General features: G+C 42.0%; 1 protein-coding gene across 8 annotated transcripts in view; it reads left to right on the forward strand.

Annotated features, from left to right (window-relative positions):
- Nucleotides 1–23,122, forward strand: part of LOC139756517 (6-phosphofructo-2-kinase/fructose-2,6-bisphosphatase-like) — a 444,091-nt gene that overhangs the window by 154,026 nt on the left and 266,943 nt on the right. For 5 of the 8 annotated variants that reach the window (XM_071675982.1, XM_071675983.1, XM_071675985.1 and 2 more), the window contains one exon: nucleotides 8,778–8,855. The exons of the other annotated variants lie outside the window; for them this stretch is intronic. In XM_071675982.1, coding sequence (XP_071532083.1) covers nucleotides 8,778–8,855 — 78 coding nt within the window. The remainder of the gene's footprint in view (nucleotides 1–8,777; nucleotides 8,856–23,122) is intronic. 8 annotated transcript variants of the gene reach the window in all.

The following is a 23,122-nucleotide window of genomic DNA, read 5'->3' on the forward strand; positions in this document are numbered from 1 at the left end:
ACGTCGACCCCGGTATACCACATCGTTCCAATTCACTCTATTCCTTGCACACCTTTCACCCTCCTGCATGTTCAGGCCCCGATCACTCAAAATCTTTTTCACTCCATCTTTCCACCTCCAATTTGGTCTCCCACTTCTCCTTGTTCCCTCCACCTCTGACACATATATCCTCTTTGTCAATCTTTCCTCACTCATTCTCTCCAAGTGACCAAACCATTTCAAAACACCCTCTTCTGCTCTCTCAACCATGCTCTTCTTATTTCCACACATCTCTCTTACCCTTACATTACTTACTCAATCAAACCACCTCACACTACATATTGTCCTCAAACATCTCATTTCCAGCACATCCACCCTCCTGTGCACAACTCTATCCATAGCCCATGCCTCACAACCATACAACATTGTTGGAACCACTATTCCTTCAAACATAGCCATTTTTGCTTTCCGAGATAATGTTCTCGACTTCCAAACATTCTTCAACGCTCCCAGAATTTTCGCCCCCTCCCCCACCCTATGATTCACTTCCGCTTCCATGGTTCCATCCGCTGGCAGATCTACTCCCAGGTATCTAAAACACTTTACTTCCTCCAGTTTTCTCCATTCAAACTTACCTCCTAATTGACTGGACCATCAACCCTACTGTACCTAATAACCTTGCTCTTATTCACATTTACTCTGAACTTTCTTCATTCACACACTTTACCAAAACTCAGTCACCAGCTTCTGCAGTTTCTCACATGAATCAGCCACCAGAGCTGTATCATCAGCGAACAACAACTGACTCACTTCCCAAGCTCTCTCATCCACAACAGACTGCATACTTGCCCCTCTTTCCAAAACTCTTGCATTCACCTCCCTAACAACCCCATCCATAAACAAATTAAACAACCATGGTGACATCACACACTCCTGCTGCAAACCTACATTCACTGAGAACCAATCACTTTCCTCTCTTCCTGCATATACACATGCCTTACATCCTCGATAAAAACTTTTCAAAGCTTCTAACAACTTGCCTCCCACACCATATACTCTTAATACCTTCCACAGAGCATCTCTATTAACTCTTTATCATATGCCTTCTCCAGATCCATAAATGCTACATACAAATCCATTTGCTTTTCTAAGTATTTCTCACATACATTCTTCAAAGCAAACACCTGATCCACACATCCTTTACCACTTCTGAAACCACACTACTCTTCCCCAATCTGATGCTCTGTACATGCCTTCACCCTCTCAATCAATACCCTCCCATATAATTTCCCAGGAATACTCAACAAACTTATACCTCTGTAATTTGATCACTCACTTTTATCCCCGTTGTCTTTGTACAGTGGCACTATGCAAGCATTCCGCCAATCCTCAGGCACCTCACCATGAGACATACATACATTAAATAACCTTACCTACCAGTCAACAATACAGTCTCCCCTTTTTTTTAATAAATTCTACTGCAATATCATCCAAATCTGCTGCCTTGCCGGCTTTCATCTTCTGCAAAGCTTTTACTACCTCTTCTGTTTACCAAATCATTTTCCCTAACCCTCTCACTTTGCACACCACCTCGACCAAAACACCCTATATCTGCCACTCTATCATCAAACACATTCAACAAGCCTTCAAAATACTCACTCCATCTCCTTCTCACATCACCATTACTTGTTATCACCTCCCCATTAGCCCCCTTCACTGAAGTTCCCATTTGCTCCCTTGTCTTACGCACTTTGTTTACCTCCTTCCAAAACATCTTTTTATTCTCCCTAAAATTTAATGATACTCTTGCACCCCAACTCTCATTTGCCCTCTTTTTCTACCTCTTGCACCTTTCTCTTGACCTCCTGCCTCTTTCTTTTCTGTACGTGTAGGAAGAGAGGAAAGTGATTGGTTCTCAGTGAATGTAGGTTTGCGGCAGGGGTGTGTGATGTCTCCATGGTTGTTTAATTTGTTTATGGATGGGGTTGTTAGGGAGGTAAATGCAAGAGTTTTGGAAAGAGGGGCAAGTATGAAGTCTGTTGGGGATGAGAGAGCTTGGGAAGTGAGTCAGTTGTTGTTCGCTGATGAATCAGCGCTGGTGGCTGATTCATGTGAGAAACTGCAGAAGCTGGTGACTGAGTTTGGTAAAGTGTGTGGAAGAAGAAAGTTAAGAGTAAATGTGAATAAGAGCAAGGTTAATAGGTACAGTAGGGTTGAGGGTCAAGTCAATTGGGTGGTGAGTTTGAATGGAGAAAAACTGGAGGAAGTGAAGTGTTTTAGATATCTGGGAGTGGATCTGGCAGCGGATGGAAACATGGAAGCGGAAGTGGATCATAGGGTGGGGGAGGGGGCGAAAATTCTGGGGGCCTTGAAGAATGTGTGGAAGTCGAGAACATTATCTCATTTATTATTATTATTATTATTTTTTTTTTTTTTTGCTGTCTCCTGCGTTTGCGAGGTAGCGCAAGGAAACAGACGAAAGAAATGGCCCAACCCACCCCCATACACATGTATATACATACGTCCACACACGCAAAATATACATACCTACACAGCTTTCCATGGTTTACCCCAGACGCTTCACATGCCCTGATTCAATCCACTGACAGCACGTCAACCCCGGTATACCACATCGATCCAATTCACTCTATTCCTTGCTCTCCTTTCACCCTCCTGCATGTTCAGGCCCTGATCACGCAAAATCTTTTTCACTCCATCTTTCCACCCCCAATTTGGTCTCCCACTTCTCCTCGTTCCCTCCACCTCTGACACATATATCCTCTTGGTCAATCTTTCCTCACTCATTCTCTCCATTTGCCCAAACCATTTCAAAACACCCTCTTCTGCTCTCTCAACCACGCTCCTTTTATTTCCACACATCTCTCTTACCCTTACGTTACTTACTCGATCAAACCACCTCACACCACACATTGTCCTCAAACATCTCACTTCCAGCACATCCACCCTCCTGCGCACAACTCTATCCATAGCCCACGCCTCGCAACCATACAAAATTGTTGGAACCACTATTCCTTCAGACATACCCATTTTTGCTTTCCGAGATAATGTTCTCGACTTCCACACATTCTTCAAGGCTCCCAGGATTTTCGCCCCCTCCCCCACCCTATGATCCACTTCCGCTTCCATGGTTCCATCCACTGCCAGATCCACTCCCAGATATCTAAAACTCTTTACTTCCTCCAGTTTTTCTCCATTCAAACTTACCTCCCAATTGACTTGACCATCAACCCTACTGTACCTAAAAACCTTGCTCTTATTCACATTTACTCTTAACTTTCTTCTTTCACACACTTTACCAAACTCAGTCACCAGCTTCTGCAGTTTCTCACATGAATCAGCCACCAGCGCTGATTCATCAGCGAACAACAACTGACTCACTTCCCAAGCTCTCTAATCCACAACAGACTTCATACTTGCCCCTCTTTCCAAAACTCTTGCATTCACCTCCCTAACAACCCCATCCATAAACAAATTAAACAACCATGGAGACATCACACACCCCTGCCGCAAACCTACATTCACTGAGAACCAATCACTTTCCTCTCTTCCTACACGTACACATGCCTTACATCCTCGATAAAAACTTTTCACTGCTTCTAACAACTTGCCTCCCACACCATATATTCTTAATACCTTCCACAGAGCATCTCTATCAACTCTATCATATGCCTTCTCCAGATCCATAAATGCTAAGTATTTCTCACATACATTCCTCAAAGCAAACACCTGATCCACGCATCCTCTTACCACTTCTGAAACCACACTGCTCTTCCCCAATCTGATGCTTTGTACATGCCTTCACCCTCTCAATCAATACCCTCCCATATAATTTCCCAGGAATACTCAACAAAGTTATACCTCTGTAATTTGAGCACTCACTCTTATCCCCTTTGCCTTTGTACAATGGCACTATGCACGCATTCCGCCAATCCTCAGGCACCTCACCATGAGTCATACATACATTAAATAATCTTGCCAACCAGTCAATAATATAGTCACCCCCTTTTTTAATAAATTCCACTGCAATACCATCCAAACCTGCTGCCTTGCTGGCTTTCATCTTTCGCAAAGCTTTTACTACCTCTTCTCTGTTTACCAAATCAGTTATTATTATTATTATTATTGATAGAGATACTCTGTGGAAGGTATTAAGAATATATGGTGTTGGAGGAAAGTTGTTAGAAGCAGTGAAAAGTTTTTATCGAGGATGTAAGCATGTGTACGGGTAGGAAGAGAGGAAAGTGATTGGTTCTCAGTGAATGTAGGTTTGCGGCAGGGTTGTGTGATGTCTCCATGGTTGTTTAATTTGTTTATGGATGGGGTTGTTAGGGAGGTAAATGCAAGAGTTTTGGAAAGAGGGGCAAGTATGAAGTCTGTTGGGGATGAGAGAGCTTGGGAAGTGAGTCAGTTGTTGTTCGCTGTTGATACAGCGCTGGTGGCTGATTCATGTGAGAAACTGCAGAAGCTGGTGACTGAGTTTGGTAAAGTGTGTGGAAGAAGAAAGTTAAGAGTAAATGTGAATAAGAGCAAGGTCATTAGGTACAGTAGGGTTGAGGGTCAAGTCAATTGGGAGGTGAGTTTGAATGGAGAAAAACTGGAGGAAGTGAAGTGTTTTAGATATCTGGGAGTGGATCTGGCAGCGGATGGAACCATGGAAGCGGAAGTGGATCATAGGGTGGGGGAGGGGGCGAAAATTCTGGGGGCCTTGAAAAATGTGTGGAAGTCGAGAACATTATCTCGGAAAGCAAAAATGGGTATGTTTGAAGGAATAGTGGTTCCAACAATGTTGTATGGTTGCGAGGCGTGGGCTATGGATAGAGTTGTGCGCAGGAGGATGGATGTGCTGGAAATGAGATGTTTGAGGACAATGTGTGGTGTGAGGTGGTTTGATCGAGTGAGTAACGTAAGGGTAAGAGAGATGTGTGGAAATAAGAAGAGCATGGTTGAGAGAGCAGAAGAGGGTGTTTTGAAGTGGTTTGGGCACATGGAGAGAATGAGAGAGGAAAGACTGACCAAGAGGATATATGTGTCGGAGGTGGAGGGAACGAGGAGAAGAGGGAGACCAAATTGGAGGTGGAAAGATGGAGTGAAAAAGATTTTGTGTGATCGGGGCCTGAATATGCAGGAGGGTGAAAGGAGGGCAAGGAATAGAGTGAATTGGAGTGATGTGGTATACCGGGGTTGACGTGCTGTCAGTGGATTAAATCAAGGCATGTGAAGCGTCTGGGGTAAACCATGGAAAGCTCTGTAGGTATGTATATTTGCGTGTGTGGACGTATGTATATACATGTGTATGGGGGGAGGTTGGGCCATTTCTTTCGTCTGTTTCCTTGCGCTACCTCGCAAACGCGGGAGACGGCGACAAAGTATAATAAAAAATATAAAATAAAAAATTATTATTATTATTATTATTATTATTCTGAAGCTCTCCTTTGTAAGAAATGGTCCTGGTAGCAGGAAAGTGATGGACTCCTTTGGAGTAAGAGGTTCTTTGATGAGATTGTACTTCCAATACTACAGCCTCACCAAAGGTGACTTTTCACTCAAGGTGTAACCTCAGGCAGGCAGAGTCTGGTAACACTTTCTGCCAAATCATTATCTTTAGTACCCCATAAACAATCATGAATATGCTGGACCAAGAGTATGTGACTGCATGGTTGTTATTGAATTGGCAGGCATTCGCACCTGGAAGGGACAGAGTCATACATCTCCCTCTGTGTTTATGGGTAACTGATTTAGCAGGTTATTTTCCCAATGCATATTAAAGCTCCTTGTGATATAAGGCATCTCTTCATACTGGAAAAGCGTGCCTTTGAATTTATAGAGGGCAGGAAGAGATAACATTTAAAATTATGGTTGCATTTGTAATACTGAACCCATACTAGGACAGCTGCAATCATAGTTAGGTTGACATTTGTTGAGATTACACCTTTCTGTTTTATAGATATGAGACATTTAACTGAATTCGATTTTACTCTGCATATTATTAGATCTACAATATTGTTTAAATTTAGTATTTAAGATCAACTGATTATGATTGTACAGTATTTTATGTGTAATCTTATTTCACTCTTTGGTGTTACTAAGCTCTACTTGCAAAAGGTTACTTTGCAAGTGAGAAGTCACCTTTAGGGAGGCTGTATCACTGGGAGTACAATCTCATCAAAGAACTTGTTGTTCTAAAGAAGACTTCAGTTCCCTGCCACTGGAAGTAATGCACCCTTGGGCTGCAGGAGCCTTTAGAAAGGTCCTGGGTAACACCAGAACTCTTCCATAAATATTGGTCTTGGGGTAATTATAACTGGATAAGGATTTTGGTCTTTTTCATTGTTTTTACTAGTTTGTTAGTCATTTTCCAGTGAGATTCAATTGAATAATGCCAGGTTGATCCAAAAGGTTTCAGAGTACCTAATCCTTAGAAATCCATATTTCTGTTCGTTTTTGTTTTAATTATTAAGATAAGATTTTGAAAAATATCAATATCATGGTGAAATCAGGGGTTATACGCCCCCCTCCCCCCCAAAAAAAGTATATAATCTTACTATGATTTCAAGTCTAATTGTGAAGTACTTTTTCATGTTGAAGGCTCCAGACAATAACAAAAGTCCACATCAAGGCCAGGCCTTAATTGAAATATAGAGAGAATTATGAAACAGAAAAAGAAAAGGGAAAGTATTTACAAAATTTTGAGAAAGTGAAAGCCCTGTCTTTTGAAATGTGCCAGGTCTTAGTTATTGGGAAAGACATGAGAAGGTAGAGAGTTCCAAAGCTTGGATGTGTAGGAAAAGAAGTAGGCATCAAAATGACCCACCCTTGAGTTGCCAATGGCCACACAATAATTATGTGACGCAGCAGCTTTCTAAGTATTGAATGGTCTAGGTAGTGGTGGGGGCACACAAGCATCCATCTCTCGGGAGCAAAAACCAAAATAATGCCTGTAGAAGAGGGAAAGTGAACCGACATTGTGGTGTAGGGCAGGTTTGCCTGGGACAGTTTATAAGTCGGACTGCTTTCGACTCAACTCTGTCAAGTAAAGATACAGAGCTAGAACCACCCCAAATGTGAGAGCAGTACTCCTTACAAGGATGAATTAGTCCCTTGTATAAATGCAGCAATTTTTCAGAAGACAAGAAGTTTCAACATCTAAGCAGGACACCCTAATGTAGATACATTAGGTAGAAGTAATTAGCAGGAGTATTAGGTAGAAGTAGTCTGTAGGAACATTACTTAGAAGCCTCGGCAAACATTGTGTTAGAGTTGCTCTATGCCAGTGGCCTGTTAAGGTGAGGTACTAAAGGCCAAGAAGTGGCACTGGAGTTCACAAGTTATGGAGACCCTATTGCTGTGGCCACTCCTTTGAGGGAGTTCCAGAGATATAGGAAGGTAGATGAATAGATGGATTCTTTTTATGTTCATAATTTGTGTGCAAGGTTTCCTTGCAGGTTTCCTGCAGTTGACTTTATTAGTAATTTTTCTGTAGATTGTAAAGGTAAATAGAAATATCACTGACTTTGTCCATCAGTGTAGTAATGGAACAGTTTTATTTACTTTATTCTGGCCAGAATATCTCATGTCCTGAATGATAGACTTCTTGTCAGATTCCTTTTTTCCTATTCTGTGGAAAATTAATGTCTATCCACCTCCTTATGCTCACATTGTTCTACCAAGTGGAATCTTCATTCACAGTTTATCTGCTTGATTTTATTGTCCTATCTTCCTTCAAAACGTTTTTGCTTGATTGTAGTATCCAGTAGATTTGGTTTAGTAACTTACATTTCTTTTATTGTCTTTGTTTCCTTGATTGTTTGCAAATTCACTTACAAATTTATATCTCCCTCATTGGATTGAAAAAGCTTCTTTAGAGCCTTTCTTACATAGTCACAAATCTCAGCCTTTGTCATCCTAAGACTGTATTTGTTTTCCATTTTCATGTCATACCACTTTTTGTAGGTATGCCAACATGTGCAATAGAGTCCATGGACTCTTTTAGTGCTTTTTTACTGCTTTGCATCTGCTTTCCAGATGAAACAATTTTCTCATACCATTCCATAGCAAAAATAGTTCAAGCAGCCTCAGGTGGAATTCATAAAGGCATGTCGGGGCTGAACTACTGAGGTATTTGAAGAAAAAAGCCTTGCTGAATGAAAGCCAGTTTACTTTCATATAGCTCAATTTCCCATACCTCTGAGGCACTTCCTCATTCTTTCTGTATTTGCTCTTGTGTTACAGGAAATAAATGCTTCATTTCTTGCTCAGTAAGATCACCCTGAAAATTTTTAGCAAACATGTAAAGCATTGCATTTCTTATGTAGCTTTATGTTGGCTCTGTTAGTTGTGAAACATTGCTTTTCGTATGGAGCTGTATGTTGGCTCTGTTACCATCTTGCTTTTATGCCTTTGTTGCAGCACATTCTAGAGTGCCTCCTGCTTTTTTCAGTATATCTTTTACTGCCAGAAAGAAGTGACATCCTCTTTAATAGAAGCAATACAAAGAATTATATGTGAGCAAAGGAAGCAAAGGATTAGGTTTTTAGTGTTAAATCTGTAAAATTTTGGTGCACAAGACCTCACAGTGTCTGATGGTTTTGAAAACCATTAGTAGAGTTAATTTGTTGATGGATTAATTGGTTGATTTATAGCTACCCAAATTTCTTCAGTCTTATCTTTGATATTTTTTGTTTTTGAAATTAATAAGTATTGTTTGTTACAATTTGATTAACTTTACTAAACTGTCATGAATGTGATTGTTTGGTTTAGTGAAACTTACATATATACAGGATGTGAAGATCAGCGGGCCTGACTACCCATGGTCATCCCCAGTAAACAGTAACACTCCAGGGCATCCATGCTCTCAAGTTTGTATTCTCAGTGTTTTTCTTGCCTTTTAATTGTTTTGTTTAACTAAACTTAATGTATTACTAATTTGGCTTTTCATCCCTCTTTTCAAAGCATTATTCTGCAAAATTCTAACATGGCTAACATGGTGAATCATGGTATTAGTACCTAATATAGGTAAAAGATCTCCAGTCCGAATTCCTTTTGACTGAACAGTGTTCAGATTTTACACTTTTTCAGATTATGGATGCCAGTCTTCCTAGTAGACCCTTTAGGTTTTTAAAGTATACTATTTTTATGTGATATATGTTTTTTATTTATTTATTATACTTTGTCGCTGCCTCTTGCATTAGAGAGTTAGCGCAGGGAAACAGACAAAAGAATGGCCCAACCCACCCACATACACATGTATGTACATACATGTCCACACACACACATATACATGCCTATACATTTTAATGTATGAATATATATACATACACAGACATACACATATATACACATGTACATATTTCATACTTGCTGCCTTTACTCATTCCCACCACACATGAAATGACAACCCCCACACGCGCAAGGTAATGCTAGGAAAAGACAACAAAGGCCACATTTGTTCACACTCAGTCTCTAGCTGTCATGTATAATGCACCAAAACCACAGCTCCCTTTCTACATCCAGGCCCTACAAAACTTTCCTTGGTTTACCCCAGACACTTCACATGCCCTGGTTCAATCCATTGACTGAACTTCATCCCTGGTATGCCACATCGTTCCAGTTCACTTTGTTCCTTGCACGCCTTTCACCCTCCTGCATGTTCAGGCCCTGATCACTCAAACTTTTTCTCACCCCATCGTCCCATCTTCAATTCGGTCTCCCACTTCTTCTCGTTCCCTCCACCTCTTACACATATATCCTCTTTGTCAGTCTTTCCTCACTCATTCTCTCCATGTGACCAAACCATTTCAAAACACCCTCTTCTACTCTCTCAACCACACTCTTTTTTATTACCACACATCTCTCTTACCTTTTCATTACTTACTTGATCAAACCACCTCACACCATGTATTGTCCTCAAACATCTCATTTCCAACACAGCCACCCTCCTTCACACAACCCTATCTATAACCCACGCCTTGCAACCATATAACATTGTTAGAACCACAATTCCTTCAAACATACCCATATTTGCTTTCAGAGATAATGTTCTCTCCTTCCACACATTTTTCAATGCTTCCAGAATTTTGCCCCCTCCCCCACCCTGTGACTCACTTCCCCTTCCATGGTTCCATCCGCTGCCAAATCCACTTCCAGATATCTAAAACACTTCACTTCCTCCAGTTTTTCTCCATTCAAACGTACCTCCCAGTTGACTTGTCCTTCAACTCTACTGTACCTAATAACCTTGCTCTTATTCACATTTTCTCTCAGCTTTCTTCTTTCACACACTTTACCAAACTCAGTCACCAGCTTCTGCAGTTTCTTACCTGAATCAGCCACCAGCGCTGTATCATCAGCGAACAACAACTGACTTACTTCCCAAGCCCTCTCACCCACAACAGACTGCATACTTCCATTCACCACCCTAACAACCCCATCCGTAAACAAATTGAACAACCATGGAGACATCGTGCACCCCTGCTGCAAACCGACATTCACTGAGAACTGATCACTATCCTCGCTTCCTAATCGTACACATGCCTTACATCCTCGATCAAAACTTTTCACTGCTTCCCGCAAATTGCCTCCCACACCACATACTCTTAATACCTTCCACAGAGCATCTCTATCAACTCTATCATATTCCTTCTCCAGATCCATAAATGCTACATACAAATCCATTTGTTTTTCTGAGTATTTCTCACATACATTCTTCAGAGCAAACACCTGATCCACACATCCTCTACCACTTCTGAAACCACACTGCTCTTCCCCATTCTGATGCTCTGTACATGCCTTCTCCCTCTCAATCAATACCCTCCCATATAATTTCCCAGAAATACTCAACAAACTTATACCACTGTGATTTGAACACTCACTTTTATCCCCTTTGCCTGTATATAATGGCACTATGCATGCATTCTGCCAATCCTCTGGCACTTCACCATGAGCCATACATACATTGAATATCCTCACCAACCAGTCAACAACGCAGTCACCCCCTTCTTTTGATAGATTCCACTGCAGTGCCATCCAAACCAGCCACCTTGCCAGCTTTCATCCTCCATAAAGCTTTCACTACCTCTTCTCTGTTTACCAAATTATTCTCCCTGACCCTCTCACTTCGCACACCACCTCGACCTAATCACCCTATATCTGCCACTCTGTCATGAAACACATTCAACAAACCTTCAAAATACTCACTCCATCTCCTCACATCACCATTACTTGTTATTACCTTCCTATTACCCCCTTCACTGATGTTCCCATTTGTTCTCTTGTTTTACACACTTTATTTACCTCCTTCCAAAACATCTTTTTATTCTAAAAATTTGACGATACTCTCTCACCTCAACTCTCATTTGCCCTCTTTTTCACCTATTGTACCTTTCTCTTGACCTCCTGCTTCTTTCTTTTATACATCTCCCAGTCATTTGCCCTATTTCCCTGCAAAACTCATCCAAATGCCTCTCTCTTCTCTTTCACCAACAATCTTAACTTCTTCATCTATACCACTTGCTACCCTTTGTAATCTGCCTACCTCCCACCTTTCTCATGCCACAAGCATCTTTTGTGCAAGCCATCACTACTTCCCTAAATACATCCCAGTCCTCCCCCACTCCCTTTATGTCATTTGCTCTCACGCTTTTCCATTCTGCTCTCAATCTCTCCTGTTACTTACTCACACAAGTCTCCTTTCCAGGCTAACTTACTCTCATCACTCTCTTCACCCCAACATACTCTCTTATTTTCTGAAAACCTTTACAAATCTTCTCCTTTGCCTCCAGAAGATAATGATCAGACATCCCTTCAGTTGCCCCTCTCAGCACATTAGCATCCAACAGTCTCTCTTTCGCACACCTATTAATTACAAGTAATCCAATAACGCTCTCTGACCATCTCTCCTACTTACATACCTATACTTATGTATATCTTTCTTTTTAAACCAGGTATTCCCAATCACCAGTCCTTTTTCAGCACACAAATCTACAAGCTCTTCACCATTTCCATTTACAACACTGAACACCCCATGTTCAATTATTCCCTCAACTGCCACATTACTCACCTTTGCATTCAAATCACCCATCACTATAACCTGGTCTTGTGTATCAAAGCTGCTAACACACTCACTCAGCTGTTCCCAAACACTTGTCTCTCATGATCTTACTTGTCATGAGCAGGTGTACAGGCACCAATAATCACCCATCTCTCTCCATCCACTTTCATTTTTACCCATATCAATCTAAAGCTTACTTTCTTACACTGTCACAATCACATACTCCCACAACTCCTGTTTCAGGAGTAGTGCTACTCCTTCCTTTGCTCTTGTCCTCTCACCAACCCCCTGACTTTACTCCCACTTCCAAGACATTCCCAAACCACTCTTCCCCTTTACCCTTGAGCTTTGTTTCACTCAGAGCCAAAACATCCAGATTCCTTTCCTTAAACATACTACCTATTTCTCCTTTTTTGTCATTTTGGTTACATCCACACACATTTAGACACCCTAATCTGAGCCTTCGAAGAGGATGAGCACTCCGTGCATGACTCCTTCTGTTTTCCCTTTTAGAATGTTCAGATACAAATAGGAGAGGGTTTCTAGCCCCCCACTCCTATTCCCTTTTGTCGCCTTATATGATACATGGGGAATGCGTGGGAGGTATTCTTTCTTCCCTATTCCCAGGGATATATCTGTGTATGTATGTTTATATGTATATATATGTGTATATGTATATATATGCATGACAGCTAGAGACTGAGTGTGAACGAATGGAGCCTTTGTTGTCTTTTTCTAGCGCTACCTTGCGCACATGAGGGGGGAGGGGATGTTATTCCATGTGTGGCGAGGTGGCGATGGGAGTGAATAAAGGCAGACAGGGTGAATTGTGTGCATGTGTATATATGTATGTGTCTGTGTGTGTATATATATGTGTACATTGAGATGTATGGGTATGTATATTTGCGTGTGTGGACGTGTATGTATATACATGTGTATGGGGGTGGGTTGGGCCATTTCTTTCGTCTGTTTCCTTGCGCTACCTCACAAACGCGGGAGACAGCGACAAAGCAAAATAATAATAATAAGAATAATGATAATGTGTTTATGTTGATATACGTTTGTATATGTGCGTGTATGGGGGTTTATGTATATATATGTGTGTATGTATGTGGATGGTCCATTCTTCGTCTGTTTCCTGGTGCTATTTTGCTGATGCAGGAAAGTATAATAAACATAGATTATTATTATTATTATTATTGATATATTTATATTTATTTATTTATTGTACTTTGTTGCTGTCTCCCTCGTTAACGGGGTAATGCAAGGAAACAGATGAATGAATGGCCCAACCCGCCCACATGCACATGTATTTACATAGATGCCCACGCATGCACATATACATACCTATACATTTCAACGTATACATACATATACATACACAGACATATACACGTATACACATGTACATATTCATACATGCTGCCTTCATCCATTCCTGCCGCCACCCCACCACACATGAATTGGCACCCTCCTCCCCCCGTGTGTGCGCGAGGTAGCGCTAGGAAAAGAAAACAAAGGCCACATTTGTTCACACTCAGTCTCTAGCTATCATGTGTAATGTACCGAAACCATAGCTCCTTTTCCACATCCAGGCCCCACAAAACTTTCCATAGTTTACCCCAGACGCTTCACATGCCCTGGTTCAATCCATTGACAGCACGTCGACCCCAGTATACCACATCATTCCAATTCACTCTATTACTTGCACGCCTTTCACCTTCCTGTATGTTCAGGACCCGATTGCTCAAAATCTTTTTCACTCCATCTTTCCACCTCCAATTTGGTCTCCCACTTCTCCTCGTTCACTCTCCCTGTGACACATATATCCTCTTTGTCAGTCTTTCCTCGCTCATTCTCTCCATGTGACCAAACCATTTCAATACACCCTCTTCTGCTCTCTGAACCACTCTCCTTTTATTACCACACACCTCTCTTACCCTTTCATTACTTTCTTGATCAAAACACCTCACACCACATATTGTCCTCAAACATCTCATTTCCAACACATCCACCCTCCTGCACACAACCCTATCCATAGCCCATGCCTCACAACCATATATCAGTGTTGGAACAACTATTCCCTTAAACATACCCATTTTTGCTTTCCAAGATCATGTTCTCGACTTCCACACATTTTTCAGTGCTCCCAGAACTTTTGCCCCCTCCCCCACCCTCTGACTAACTTCCCCTTCCATGGTTCCATCTGCTGCCAAATCCACTCCCAGATATCTAAAACACTTCACTTCCTCCAGTCTTTTTTCCTTTCAAACTCACCGCCCAATCTACCTGTCCCTCAACCCTACCTAACCTAACAACCTTGCTCTTTTTCACATTTACTCTTAGCTTTCTTTTTTCACACACTTACCAAACTCGGTCACCAACTTCTGCAGTTTCTCACCTGAATCAGCCACCAGTGCTTTATCATCAGAGAACAACAACTGACACTTCCTAAGCCCTCTCATCCACAATAGACTGCATACTTGCCCCTCGCTCTAAAACTCTTGCATTCGCCTCCCTAACAACCCCATCCATAAACAGATTAAACAACCATGGAGACATCACGCACCCCTGCCGCAAACTGACATTCACTGAGAACCAATCACTTTCCTCTCTTCCTAATCGTAAACATGCCTTACATCCTCGATAAAAGCTTTTCACTGCTTCTAGCAACTTACCTCCCACACCATATACTCTTAACACCTTCCACAGAGCATCTCTATCAACTCTATCACATGCCTTCTCCAGATCGATAAATGCTACATACAAATTCATTTGCTTTTCTAAGTATTTCTCTCATACATTCTTCAAAGTGAACACCTGATCCACACATCCTCTACCACTTCTGAAACTACACTGCTCTTCCCCAATCTGATGCTATGTACATACCTTCACCCTCTCAATCAATACCCTCCCATATAATTTCCCAGGAATACTCAACAAATGTATGCCTCTGTAATTTGAACATTCACCTTTATCCCCTTTGCCCTTGTACAATGATCCTTTGCATGCATTCCGCCAATCCTCAGGCACTTCACCATGCATACATTGAATATCCTCACCAACCAGTCAACAGCACAATTACCCTACTTTTCAATTAATTCCACAGCAGTACCATCCAAACCCGCCGGCTTTCATCTTCCACAAAGCTTTTACTACCTCTTCTCTGTTTACCATATTATTCTCCTTGGCCCTCTCACTTCCCACACCACCTTGACCAAAACACCCTGTATCTGCCACTCTATCGTGAAACACATTTCACTTCACCACTACTACTTATTACCTCCCCATTTGCCCCCTTCACTGATGTTCCTATTTGTTCTTTTGCCCTACACAATTTATTTACATCTCTCTAAAGCATCTTTTTATCCTCCCTAGAATATAATGATACTCTCTCACCCCAACTCTCATTTGCCCTCTTTTTTACCTATTGCACCTTTCTCTTGACCTCCTGCCTCTTTCTTTTATACATCTCCCAGTCACTTGGACTATTTCGCTACAAAAATCATCCAGATGCCTCTCTCTTCTCTTTCACTAGCAATCTTACTTCTTCATCCCATCACTCACTACCTTATCTAATATGCCCACCTCCCACCTTTCTCATGCCGCATGCATCTTTTGAGCAAGCCGACACTGCTTCCCTAAATGCATCCCATTCCTCCCCCAATCTTCTTATGTCATTTGCTCCCGCATTTTTCCATTCTACACTCAATCTTTCCTGGTACTTCCTTACACAAGTCTCCTTTCCAAGCTTACTTACTCTCACCACTCGCTTCACCCCAACATTCTTCTTTTCTGAAAACCTCTACATATTTTCACCTTCACCTCCACAAGATAATTCTTGTTTTTATTGTTATTATTGGATTATGTGTTGATTGATAGGTGCACGAAGGAGACTCTTTTGGATGTTAATGTGCTGAGAGGTGCAACTGGAGGGATGTCTGATCATTGTCTTGTGGAGGCAAAGGTGAAGATTTGTAGAGGTTTTCAGAAAGGAAGAGAGAATGTTTGGGTAAAGAGAGTGGTGAGAGTAAGTGAGCTTAGGAGAGAGACTTGTGTGAGGAAGTACCAGGAGAGACTGAGTACAGAAAGAAAAAAGGTGAGAATAAAGGATGTAAGGGGAGTGGGGGAGGAATGGGATTTATTTATGGAAGCAGTGATGGCTTCGCAAAAGATGCATGTGGCATGAGAAGGGTGGGAAGTGGGCAGATTAGAAACGGTACTGACTGGTGGGATGAAGAAGTAAGATTATTAGTAAAAAAGAAGAGAGAGGCAATTAGGTGATTTTTGCAGGGAAATAATGCAAATGAGTGGGAGATGTATAAAAGAAAGAGGCAGGAGGTCAAGAGAAAGGTGGAAGAGGTGAAAAAGAGGGCAAAAGAGAGTTGGGGTGAGAGAGTATCATTAAATTTTACGGAGAATAAAAAGATGTTTAGGCAGGAGGTAAATAAAGTGCGTAAGACAAGGGAGCAAATGGGAACATCAGTGATGGGGTCTAATGGGGAGGTGATAACAAGTAGTGGTGATGTGAGAAGATGGAGTGACTATTTTGAAGGTTTGTTGAATGTGTTTGATGATAGAGTGGCAGATATAGGGTGTTTTGGTTGAGGTGGTGTGCAAAGTGAGAGGGTTAGGGAGAATGATTTGGTATACAGAGAAGAGGCGGTAAAGCTTTGCGGAAGATGAAAGCCGGCAAGGCAGCGGGTTTGGATGGTATTGCAGTGGAATTTATTAGAAGAGTGGGTGACTGTATTTTTGACTGGTTGGTAAGGTTATTTACTGTATGTATGACTCATGGTGAGGTACCTGAGGATTGGCAGAATGCTTGCATAGTGCCATTGTACAAAGTCAAAGGGGATAAAAGTGAGTGCTCAAATTACAGAGGTATAAGTTTGTTGAGTTTATCCCTGGGGATAGGGGAGAAAGAATTCTTCCCACGTATTCCCTGCGTGTCGTAGAAGGCGACTAAAAGGGAAGGGAACGGGGGGCTGGAAATCCTCCCCTCTCGTTTTTCATTTTCCTAAAGAAGGAACAGAGAAGGGGGCCAAGTGAGGATGTTCCCTCAAAGGCTCAGTCCTCTGTTCTTAACGCTACCTTGCTATTGCGGGAAATAGCGAATAGTATGAAAAAAAAAAAAAAAAGTTTGTTGAGTATTCCTGGGAAATTATATGGGAGGGTACTGATTGAGAGGGTGAAGGCATGTATAGAGCATCAGATTAGGGAAGAGCAGTGTGGTTTCAGAAGTTGTAGAGGATGTGTGTTTTCTTTGAAGAATGTATGTGAGAAATACAAGCAAATGGATTTATATGTAGCATTTATGGATCTGGAGAAGGCATATGATAGAGATGATAAAGATACTCTGTGGAATGTATTAAGAATATATGGTTTGGGAGGCAAGTTGTTAGAAGCAGTGAAAAGTTTTTATCGAGGATGTAAGGCATGTGTACGATTAGGAAGAGAGGAAAGTGATTGGTTCTCGGTGAATGTTGGTTTGTGGCAGGGGTGCATGATGTCTCAATGTTTGTTTGATATGTTTATGGATGGGGTTGTTAGGGAGGTGAATGCAGGAGATTTGGAAAGAGGGGCAAGTATGCAGTCTGTTGTGGATGAGAGAGCTTGGGAAGTGAGTCAGTTGTTGTTTGCTGATGATACAGCACTGGTGGCTGATTTGGGTGAGAAACTGCAGAAGCTGATGAATGACTTTAGTAAAGTGTGTGAAAGAAGAAAGCAAAGAGTAAATATGAATAAGCGCAAGGTTATTAGGTAGAGTAGGGTTGAGGGACAAGTCAGTTGGGAGGTAAGTTTGAATGGAGAAAAACTGGAGGAAGTGAAGTGTTTTAGATATCTGGGAGTGGATTTGGCAGTGGATGGAACCATGGAAGCGGAAGTGGGGGAGGGGGCAAAAGTTCTGGGAGCCTTGAAAAATGTGTGGAAGTCGAGAACGTTATCTTGGAAAGCAAAAATGGGTATGTTTGAAGGAATAGTGGTTCCAACAATGTTATATGGTTGCGAGGCGTGGGCTATGGATAGAGTTGTGCGCAGGAGGGTGGATGTGCTGGAACTGAGATGTTTTGAGGACAATATGTGGTGTGAGGTGGTTTGATCAAGTAAGTGATAATAGGGTAAGAGAGATGTGTGGTAATAAAAAGAGTGTAGTTGAGAGAGCAGAAGAGGGTGTTTTGAAATGGTTTGGTCACATGGAGAGAATGAGTGAGGAAAGATTGACCAAGAGGATATATGTGTCGGAGATGGAGGGAACGAGGAGAAGTGGGAGACCAAAGTGGAGGTGGAAAGATGGAGTGAAAAAGATTTTGAGTGATTGGGGCCTGACATGCAGGAGGGTGAAAGGTGTGCAAGGAATAGAGTGAATTGGAACAATGTGGTATACCGGGGTGGATGTACTGTCTATGGATTGAACCAGGGCATATGAAACATCTGGGGTAAACCATGGAAAGTTGTGTGGGGCCTGGATGTGGAAAGGGAGCTGTGGTTTCGGTGCATTATTACATGACAGCTACAGACTGGGTGTGAACGAATGGGGCCTTTGTTGTCTTTTCCTAGCACTACCTCGCACACATGAGGGGGGAGGGGGCTGTTATTTCATGTGTGGCGAGGTGGTGATGGGTATTGAATAAAGGCAGACAGTATGAATTATGTACATGTGTATATATGTATATATCTGTGTGTATATATATATATATGTATACGTTGAGATGTGTAGGTATGTATATTTGCGTGTGTGGACGTGTATGTATATACATGTGTATGTGGGTGGGTTGGGCCATTCTTTAGTCTCTTTCCTTGCACTACCTTGCTAATGCGGGAGACAGCAACAAAGCAAAAATTACAGAGGTATAAGTTTGTTGAGTATCCCTGGTAAATTATATGGGAGGGTATTGATTGAGAGGGTGAAGGCATGTACAGAGCATCAGATTGAGGAAGAGCAGTGTTGTTTCAGAAGTGGTAGAGGATGTGTGGATCAGGTGCTTGCTTTGAAGAATGTATGTGAGAAATACTTAGAAAAACAAATGGATCTGTATGTAGCATTTATGGATCTGGAGAAGGCATATGATAGAGTTGATAGAGATGCTCTGTGGAAGGTATTAAGAATATATGGTGTGGGAGGCAAGTTGTTAGAAGCAGTAAAAAGTTTTTATCGAGGATGTAAGGCATGTGTACGTGTAGGAAGAGAGGAAAGTGATTGGTTCTCAGTGAATGTAGGTTTGCGGCAGGGATGTGTGATGTCTCCATGGTTGTTTAATTTGTTTATGGATGGGGTTGTTAGGGAGGTGAGTGCAAGAGTTTTGGAAAGAGGGGCAAGTATGCAGTCTGTTGTGGATGAGAGAGCTTGGGAAGTGAGTCAGTTGTTGTTCGCTGATGATACAGCGCTGGTGGCTGATTCATGTGAGACACTGCAGAAGCTGGTGACTGAGTTTGGTAAAGTGTGTGAAAGAAGAAAGTTAAGAGTAAATGTGAATAAGAGCAAGGTTATTAGGTACAGTAGGGTTGAGGGTCAAGTCAATTGGGAGGTAAGTTTGAATGGAGAAAAACTGGAGGAAGTAAAGTGTTTTAGATACCTGGGAGTGGATCTGGCAGTGGATGGAACCATGGAAGCGGAAGTGAATCATAAGGTGGGGGAGGGGGTGAAAATTCTGGGAGCCTTGAAGAATGTTTGGAAGTCGAGAACATTATCTCGAAAAGCAAAAATGGCTATGTTTGAAGGAATAGTGGTTCCAACAGTGTTGTATGGTTGCGAGGCGTGGGCTATGGATAGAGTTGTGCGCAGGAGGGTGGATGTGTTGGAAATGAGATGTTTGAGGACAATATGTGGTGTGTGGTGGTTTGATCCAGTAAGTAATGTAAGGGTAAGAGAGATGTGTGGAAATAATAAGAGTGTGGTTGAGAGAGCAGAAGAGGGTGTTTTGAAATGGTTTGGGCACATGGAGAGAATGAGTGAGGAAAGATTGACCAAGAATATATATGTGTCAGAGGTGGTGGAACGAGAAGAAGTGGGAGACCAAATTTGAGGTGGAAAGATGGAGTGAAAAAGATTTTGAGTGATTTGGGCCTGAACATGCAGGAGGGTGAAAGGCGTGCAAGGAATAGAGTGAATTGGAACGATGTGGTATACCGGGGTGGACGTGCTGTCAATGGATTGAACCAGGGCATGTGAAGCGTCATGTGAAGCGTCTGGGGTAAACCATGGAAAGTTGTGTGGGGCCTGGATGTGGAAAGGGAGCTGTGGTTTTGGTGCAATATTACATGACAGCTAGAGACTGAGTGTGAACGAATGGGGCCTTTGTTGTCTTTTCCTAGCACTACCTCGCACACATGAGGGGGGAGGGAGTTGTTATTCCATGTGTGGCGAGGTGGCGATGGGAACAAATAAAGGCAGACAGTATGAATTATGTGCATGTGTATATATGTATATGTCTGTGTGTGTATATATATGTATACATTGAGATGTATAGGTATGTATATTTGCGTGTGTGGACGTGTATGTAGTTACATGTGTATGTGGGTCGGTTGGGCCATTCTTTCGTCTGTTTCCTTGCGCTACCTCACTAACACGGGAGACAGCGACAAAGCAAAATAAATAAAATAAATTTTTTTTTCTTTTTTTTTTTTTTATACTTTGTCGCTGTCTCCCGCATTTGCAAGGTAGCGCAAGCCCATACACATGTATATACACACGTCCACACACGCAAATATACATACCTACACAGCTTTCCATGGTTTACCCCAGACGCTTCACATGCCTTGATTCAATCCACTGACAGCACGTCAACCCCTGTATACCACATCGCTCCAATTCACTCTATTCCTTGCCCTCCTTTCACCCTCCTGCATGTTCAGGCCCTGATCACACCAAATCTTTTTCACTCCATCTTTCCACCTCCAATTTGGTCTTCCTCTTCTCCTCGTTCCCTCCACCTCCGACACATATATCCTCTTGGTCAATCTTTCCTCACTCATTCTCTCCATGTGCCCAAACCATTTCAAAACACCCTCTTCTGCTCTCTCAACCACTCTCTTTTTATTTCCACACATCTCTCTTACCCTTACGTTACTTACTCGATCAAACCACCTCACACCACACATTGTCCTCAAACATCTCATTTCCAGCACATCCATCCTCCTGCGCACAACTCTATCCATAGCCCACGCCTCGCAACCATACAACATTGTTGGAACCACTATTCCTTCAAACATACCCATTTTTGCTTTCCGAGATAATGTTCTCGACTTCCACACATTCTTCAAGGCTCCCAGAATTTTCGCCCCCTCCCCCACCCTATGATCCACTTCCGCTTCCATGGTTCCATCCGCTGCCAGATCCACTCCCAGATATCTAAAACACTTCACTTCCTCCAGTTTTTCTCCATTCAAACTCACCTCCCAATTGACTTGACCCTCAACCCTACTGTACCTAATAACCTTGCTCTTATTCACATTTACTCTTAACTTTCTTCTTCCACACACTTTACCAAACTCAGTCACCAGCTTCTGCAGTTTCTCACATGAATCAGCCACCAGCGCTGTATCATCAGCGAACAACAACTGACTCACTTCCCAAGCTCTCTCATCCCCAACAGACTTCATACTTGCCCCTCTTTCCAAAACTCTTGCATTCACCTCCCTAACAACCCCATCCATAAACAAATTAAACAACCATGGAGACATCACACACCCCTGCCGCAAACCTACATTCACTGAGAACCAATCACTTTCCTCTCTTCCTACACGTACACATGCCTTACATCCTCGATAAAAACTTTTCACTGCTTCTAACAACTTGCCTCCCACACCATATATTCTTAATACCTTCCACAGAGCATCTCTATCAACTCTATCATATGCCTTCTCCAGATCCATAAATGCTACATACAAATCCATTTGCTTTTCTAAGTATTTCTCACATACATTCTTCAAAGCAAACACCTGATCCACACATCCTCTACCACTTCTGAAACCACACTGCTCTTCCCCAATCTGATGCTCTGTACATGCTTTCACCCTCTCAATCAATACCCTCCCATATAATTTACCAGGAATACTCAACAAACTTATACCTCTGTAATTTGAGCACTCACTCTTATCCCCTTTGCCTTTGTACAATGGCACTATGCACGCATTCCGCCAATCCACAGGCACCTCACCATGAGTCATACATACATTAAATAACCTTACCAACCAGTCAACAATACAGTCACCCCCTTTTTTAATAAATTCCACTGCAATACCATCCAAACCTGCTGCCTTGCCGGCTTTCATCTTCCGCAAAGCTTTTACTACCTCTTCTCTGTTTACCAAATCATTTTCCCTAACCCTCTCACTTTGCACACCACCTCGACCAAAACACCCTATATCTGCCACTCTATCATCAAACACATTCAACAAACCTTCAAAATACTCACTCCATCTCCTTCTCACATCACCACTACTTGTTATCACCTCCCCATTTGCGCCCTTCACTGAAGTTCCCATTTGCTCCCTTGTCTTACGCACTTTATTTACCTCCTTCCAGAACATCTTTTTATTCTCCCTAAAATTTAATGATACTCTCTCACCCCAACTCTCATTTGCCCTTTTTTTCACCTCTTGCACCTTTCTCTTGACCTCCTGTCTCTTTCTTTTATACATGATTATGATTATTATTATTATTATTCATTGGGATAGGGGAGAAAGAATACTTCCCATTTATTCCCTTTGTGTCATCGAAGACGACTAAACTGGGTGAGAGCGGGGGGCTGGAAACTCACCCTCCTCTTATTTTAATTTCTAAAAGAGGAAGCAGATGAATTAGTCATGCAGGCAGTGCTCATCCTCCACAAAGGCTCAGATTGGGTTGTCTAAGTGTGTGTGGATGTATTGAAGATGAGAAAAAAGGAGAGATAGGTAGTATGTTTGAGGTAAGGAACTTGGATTTCTTGCCTTTGAGTGAAATGAATCTCAAGATTAAAGGGGAAGAGTGGTTTGGGAATATCTTAGGAGTAAAGTCAGGGGTTAATGAGAGGACAAAAGCAAAGGAAGGAATAACACTCCTCCTGAAGCAGGGGTTGCCGGAATATGTGA

This window comes from Panulirus ornatus, chromosome 22, assembly GCF_036320965.1.
Source record: "Panulirus ornatus isolate Po-2019 chromosome 22, ASM3632096v1, whole genome shotgun sequence".
Lineage (NCBI taxonomy): Eukaryota > Metazoa > Arthropoda > Malacostraca > Decapoda > Palinuridae > Panulirus > Panulirus ornatus.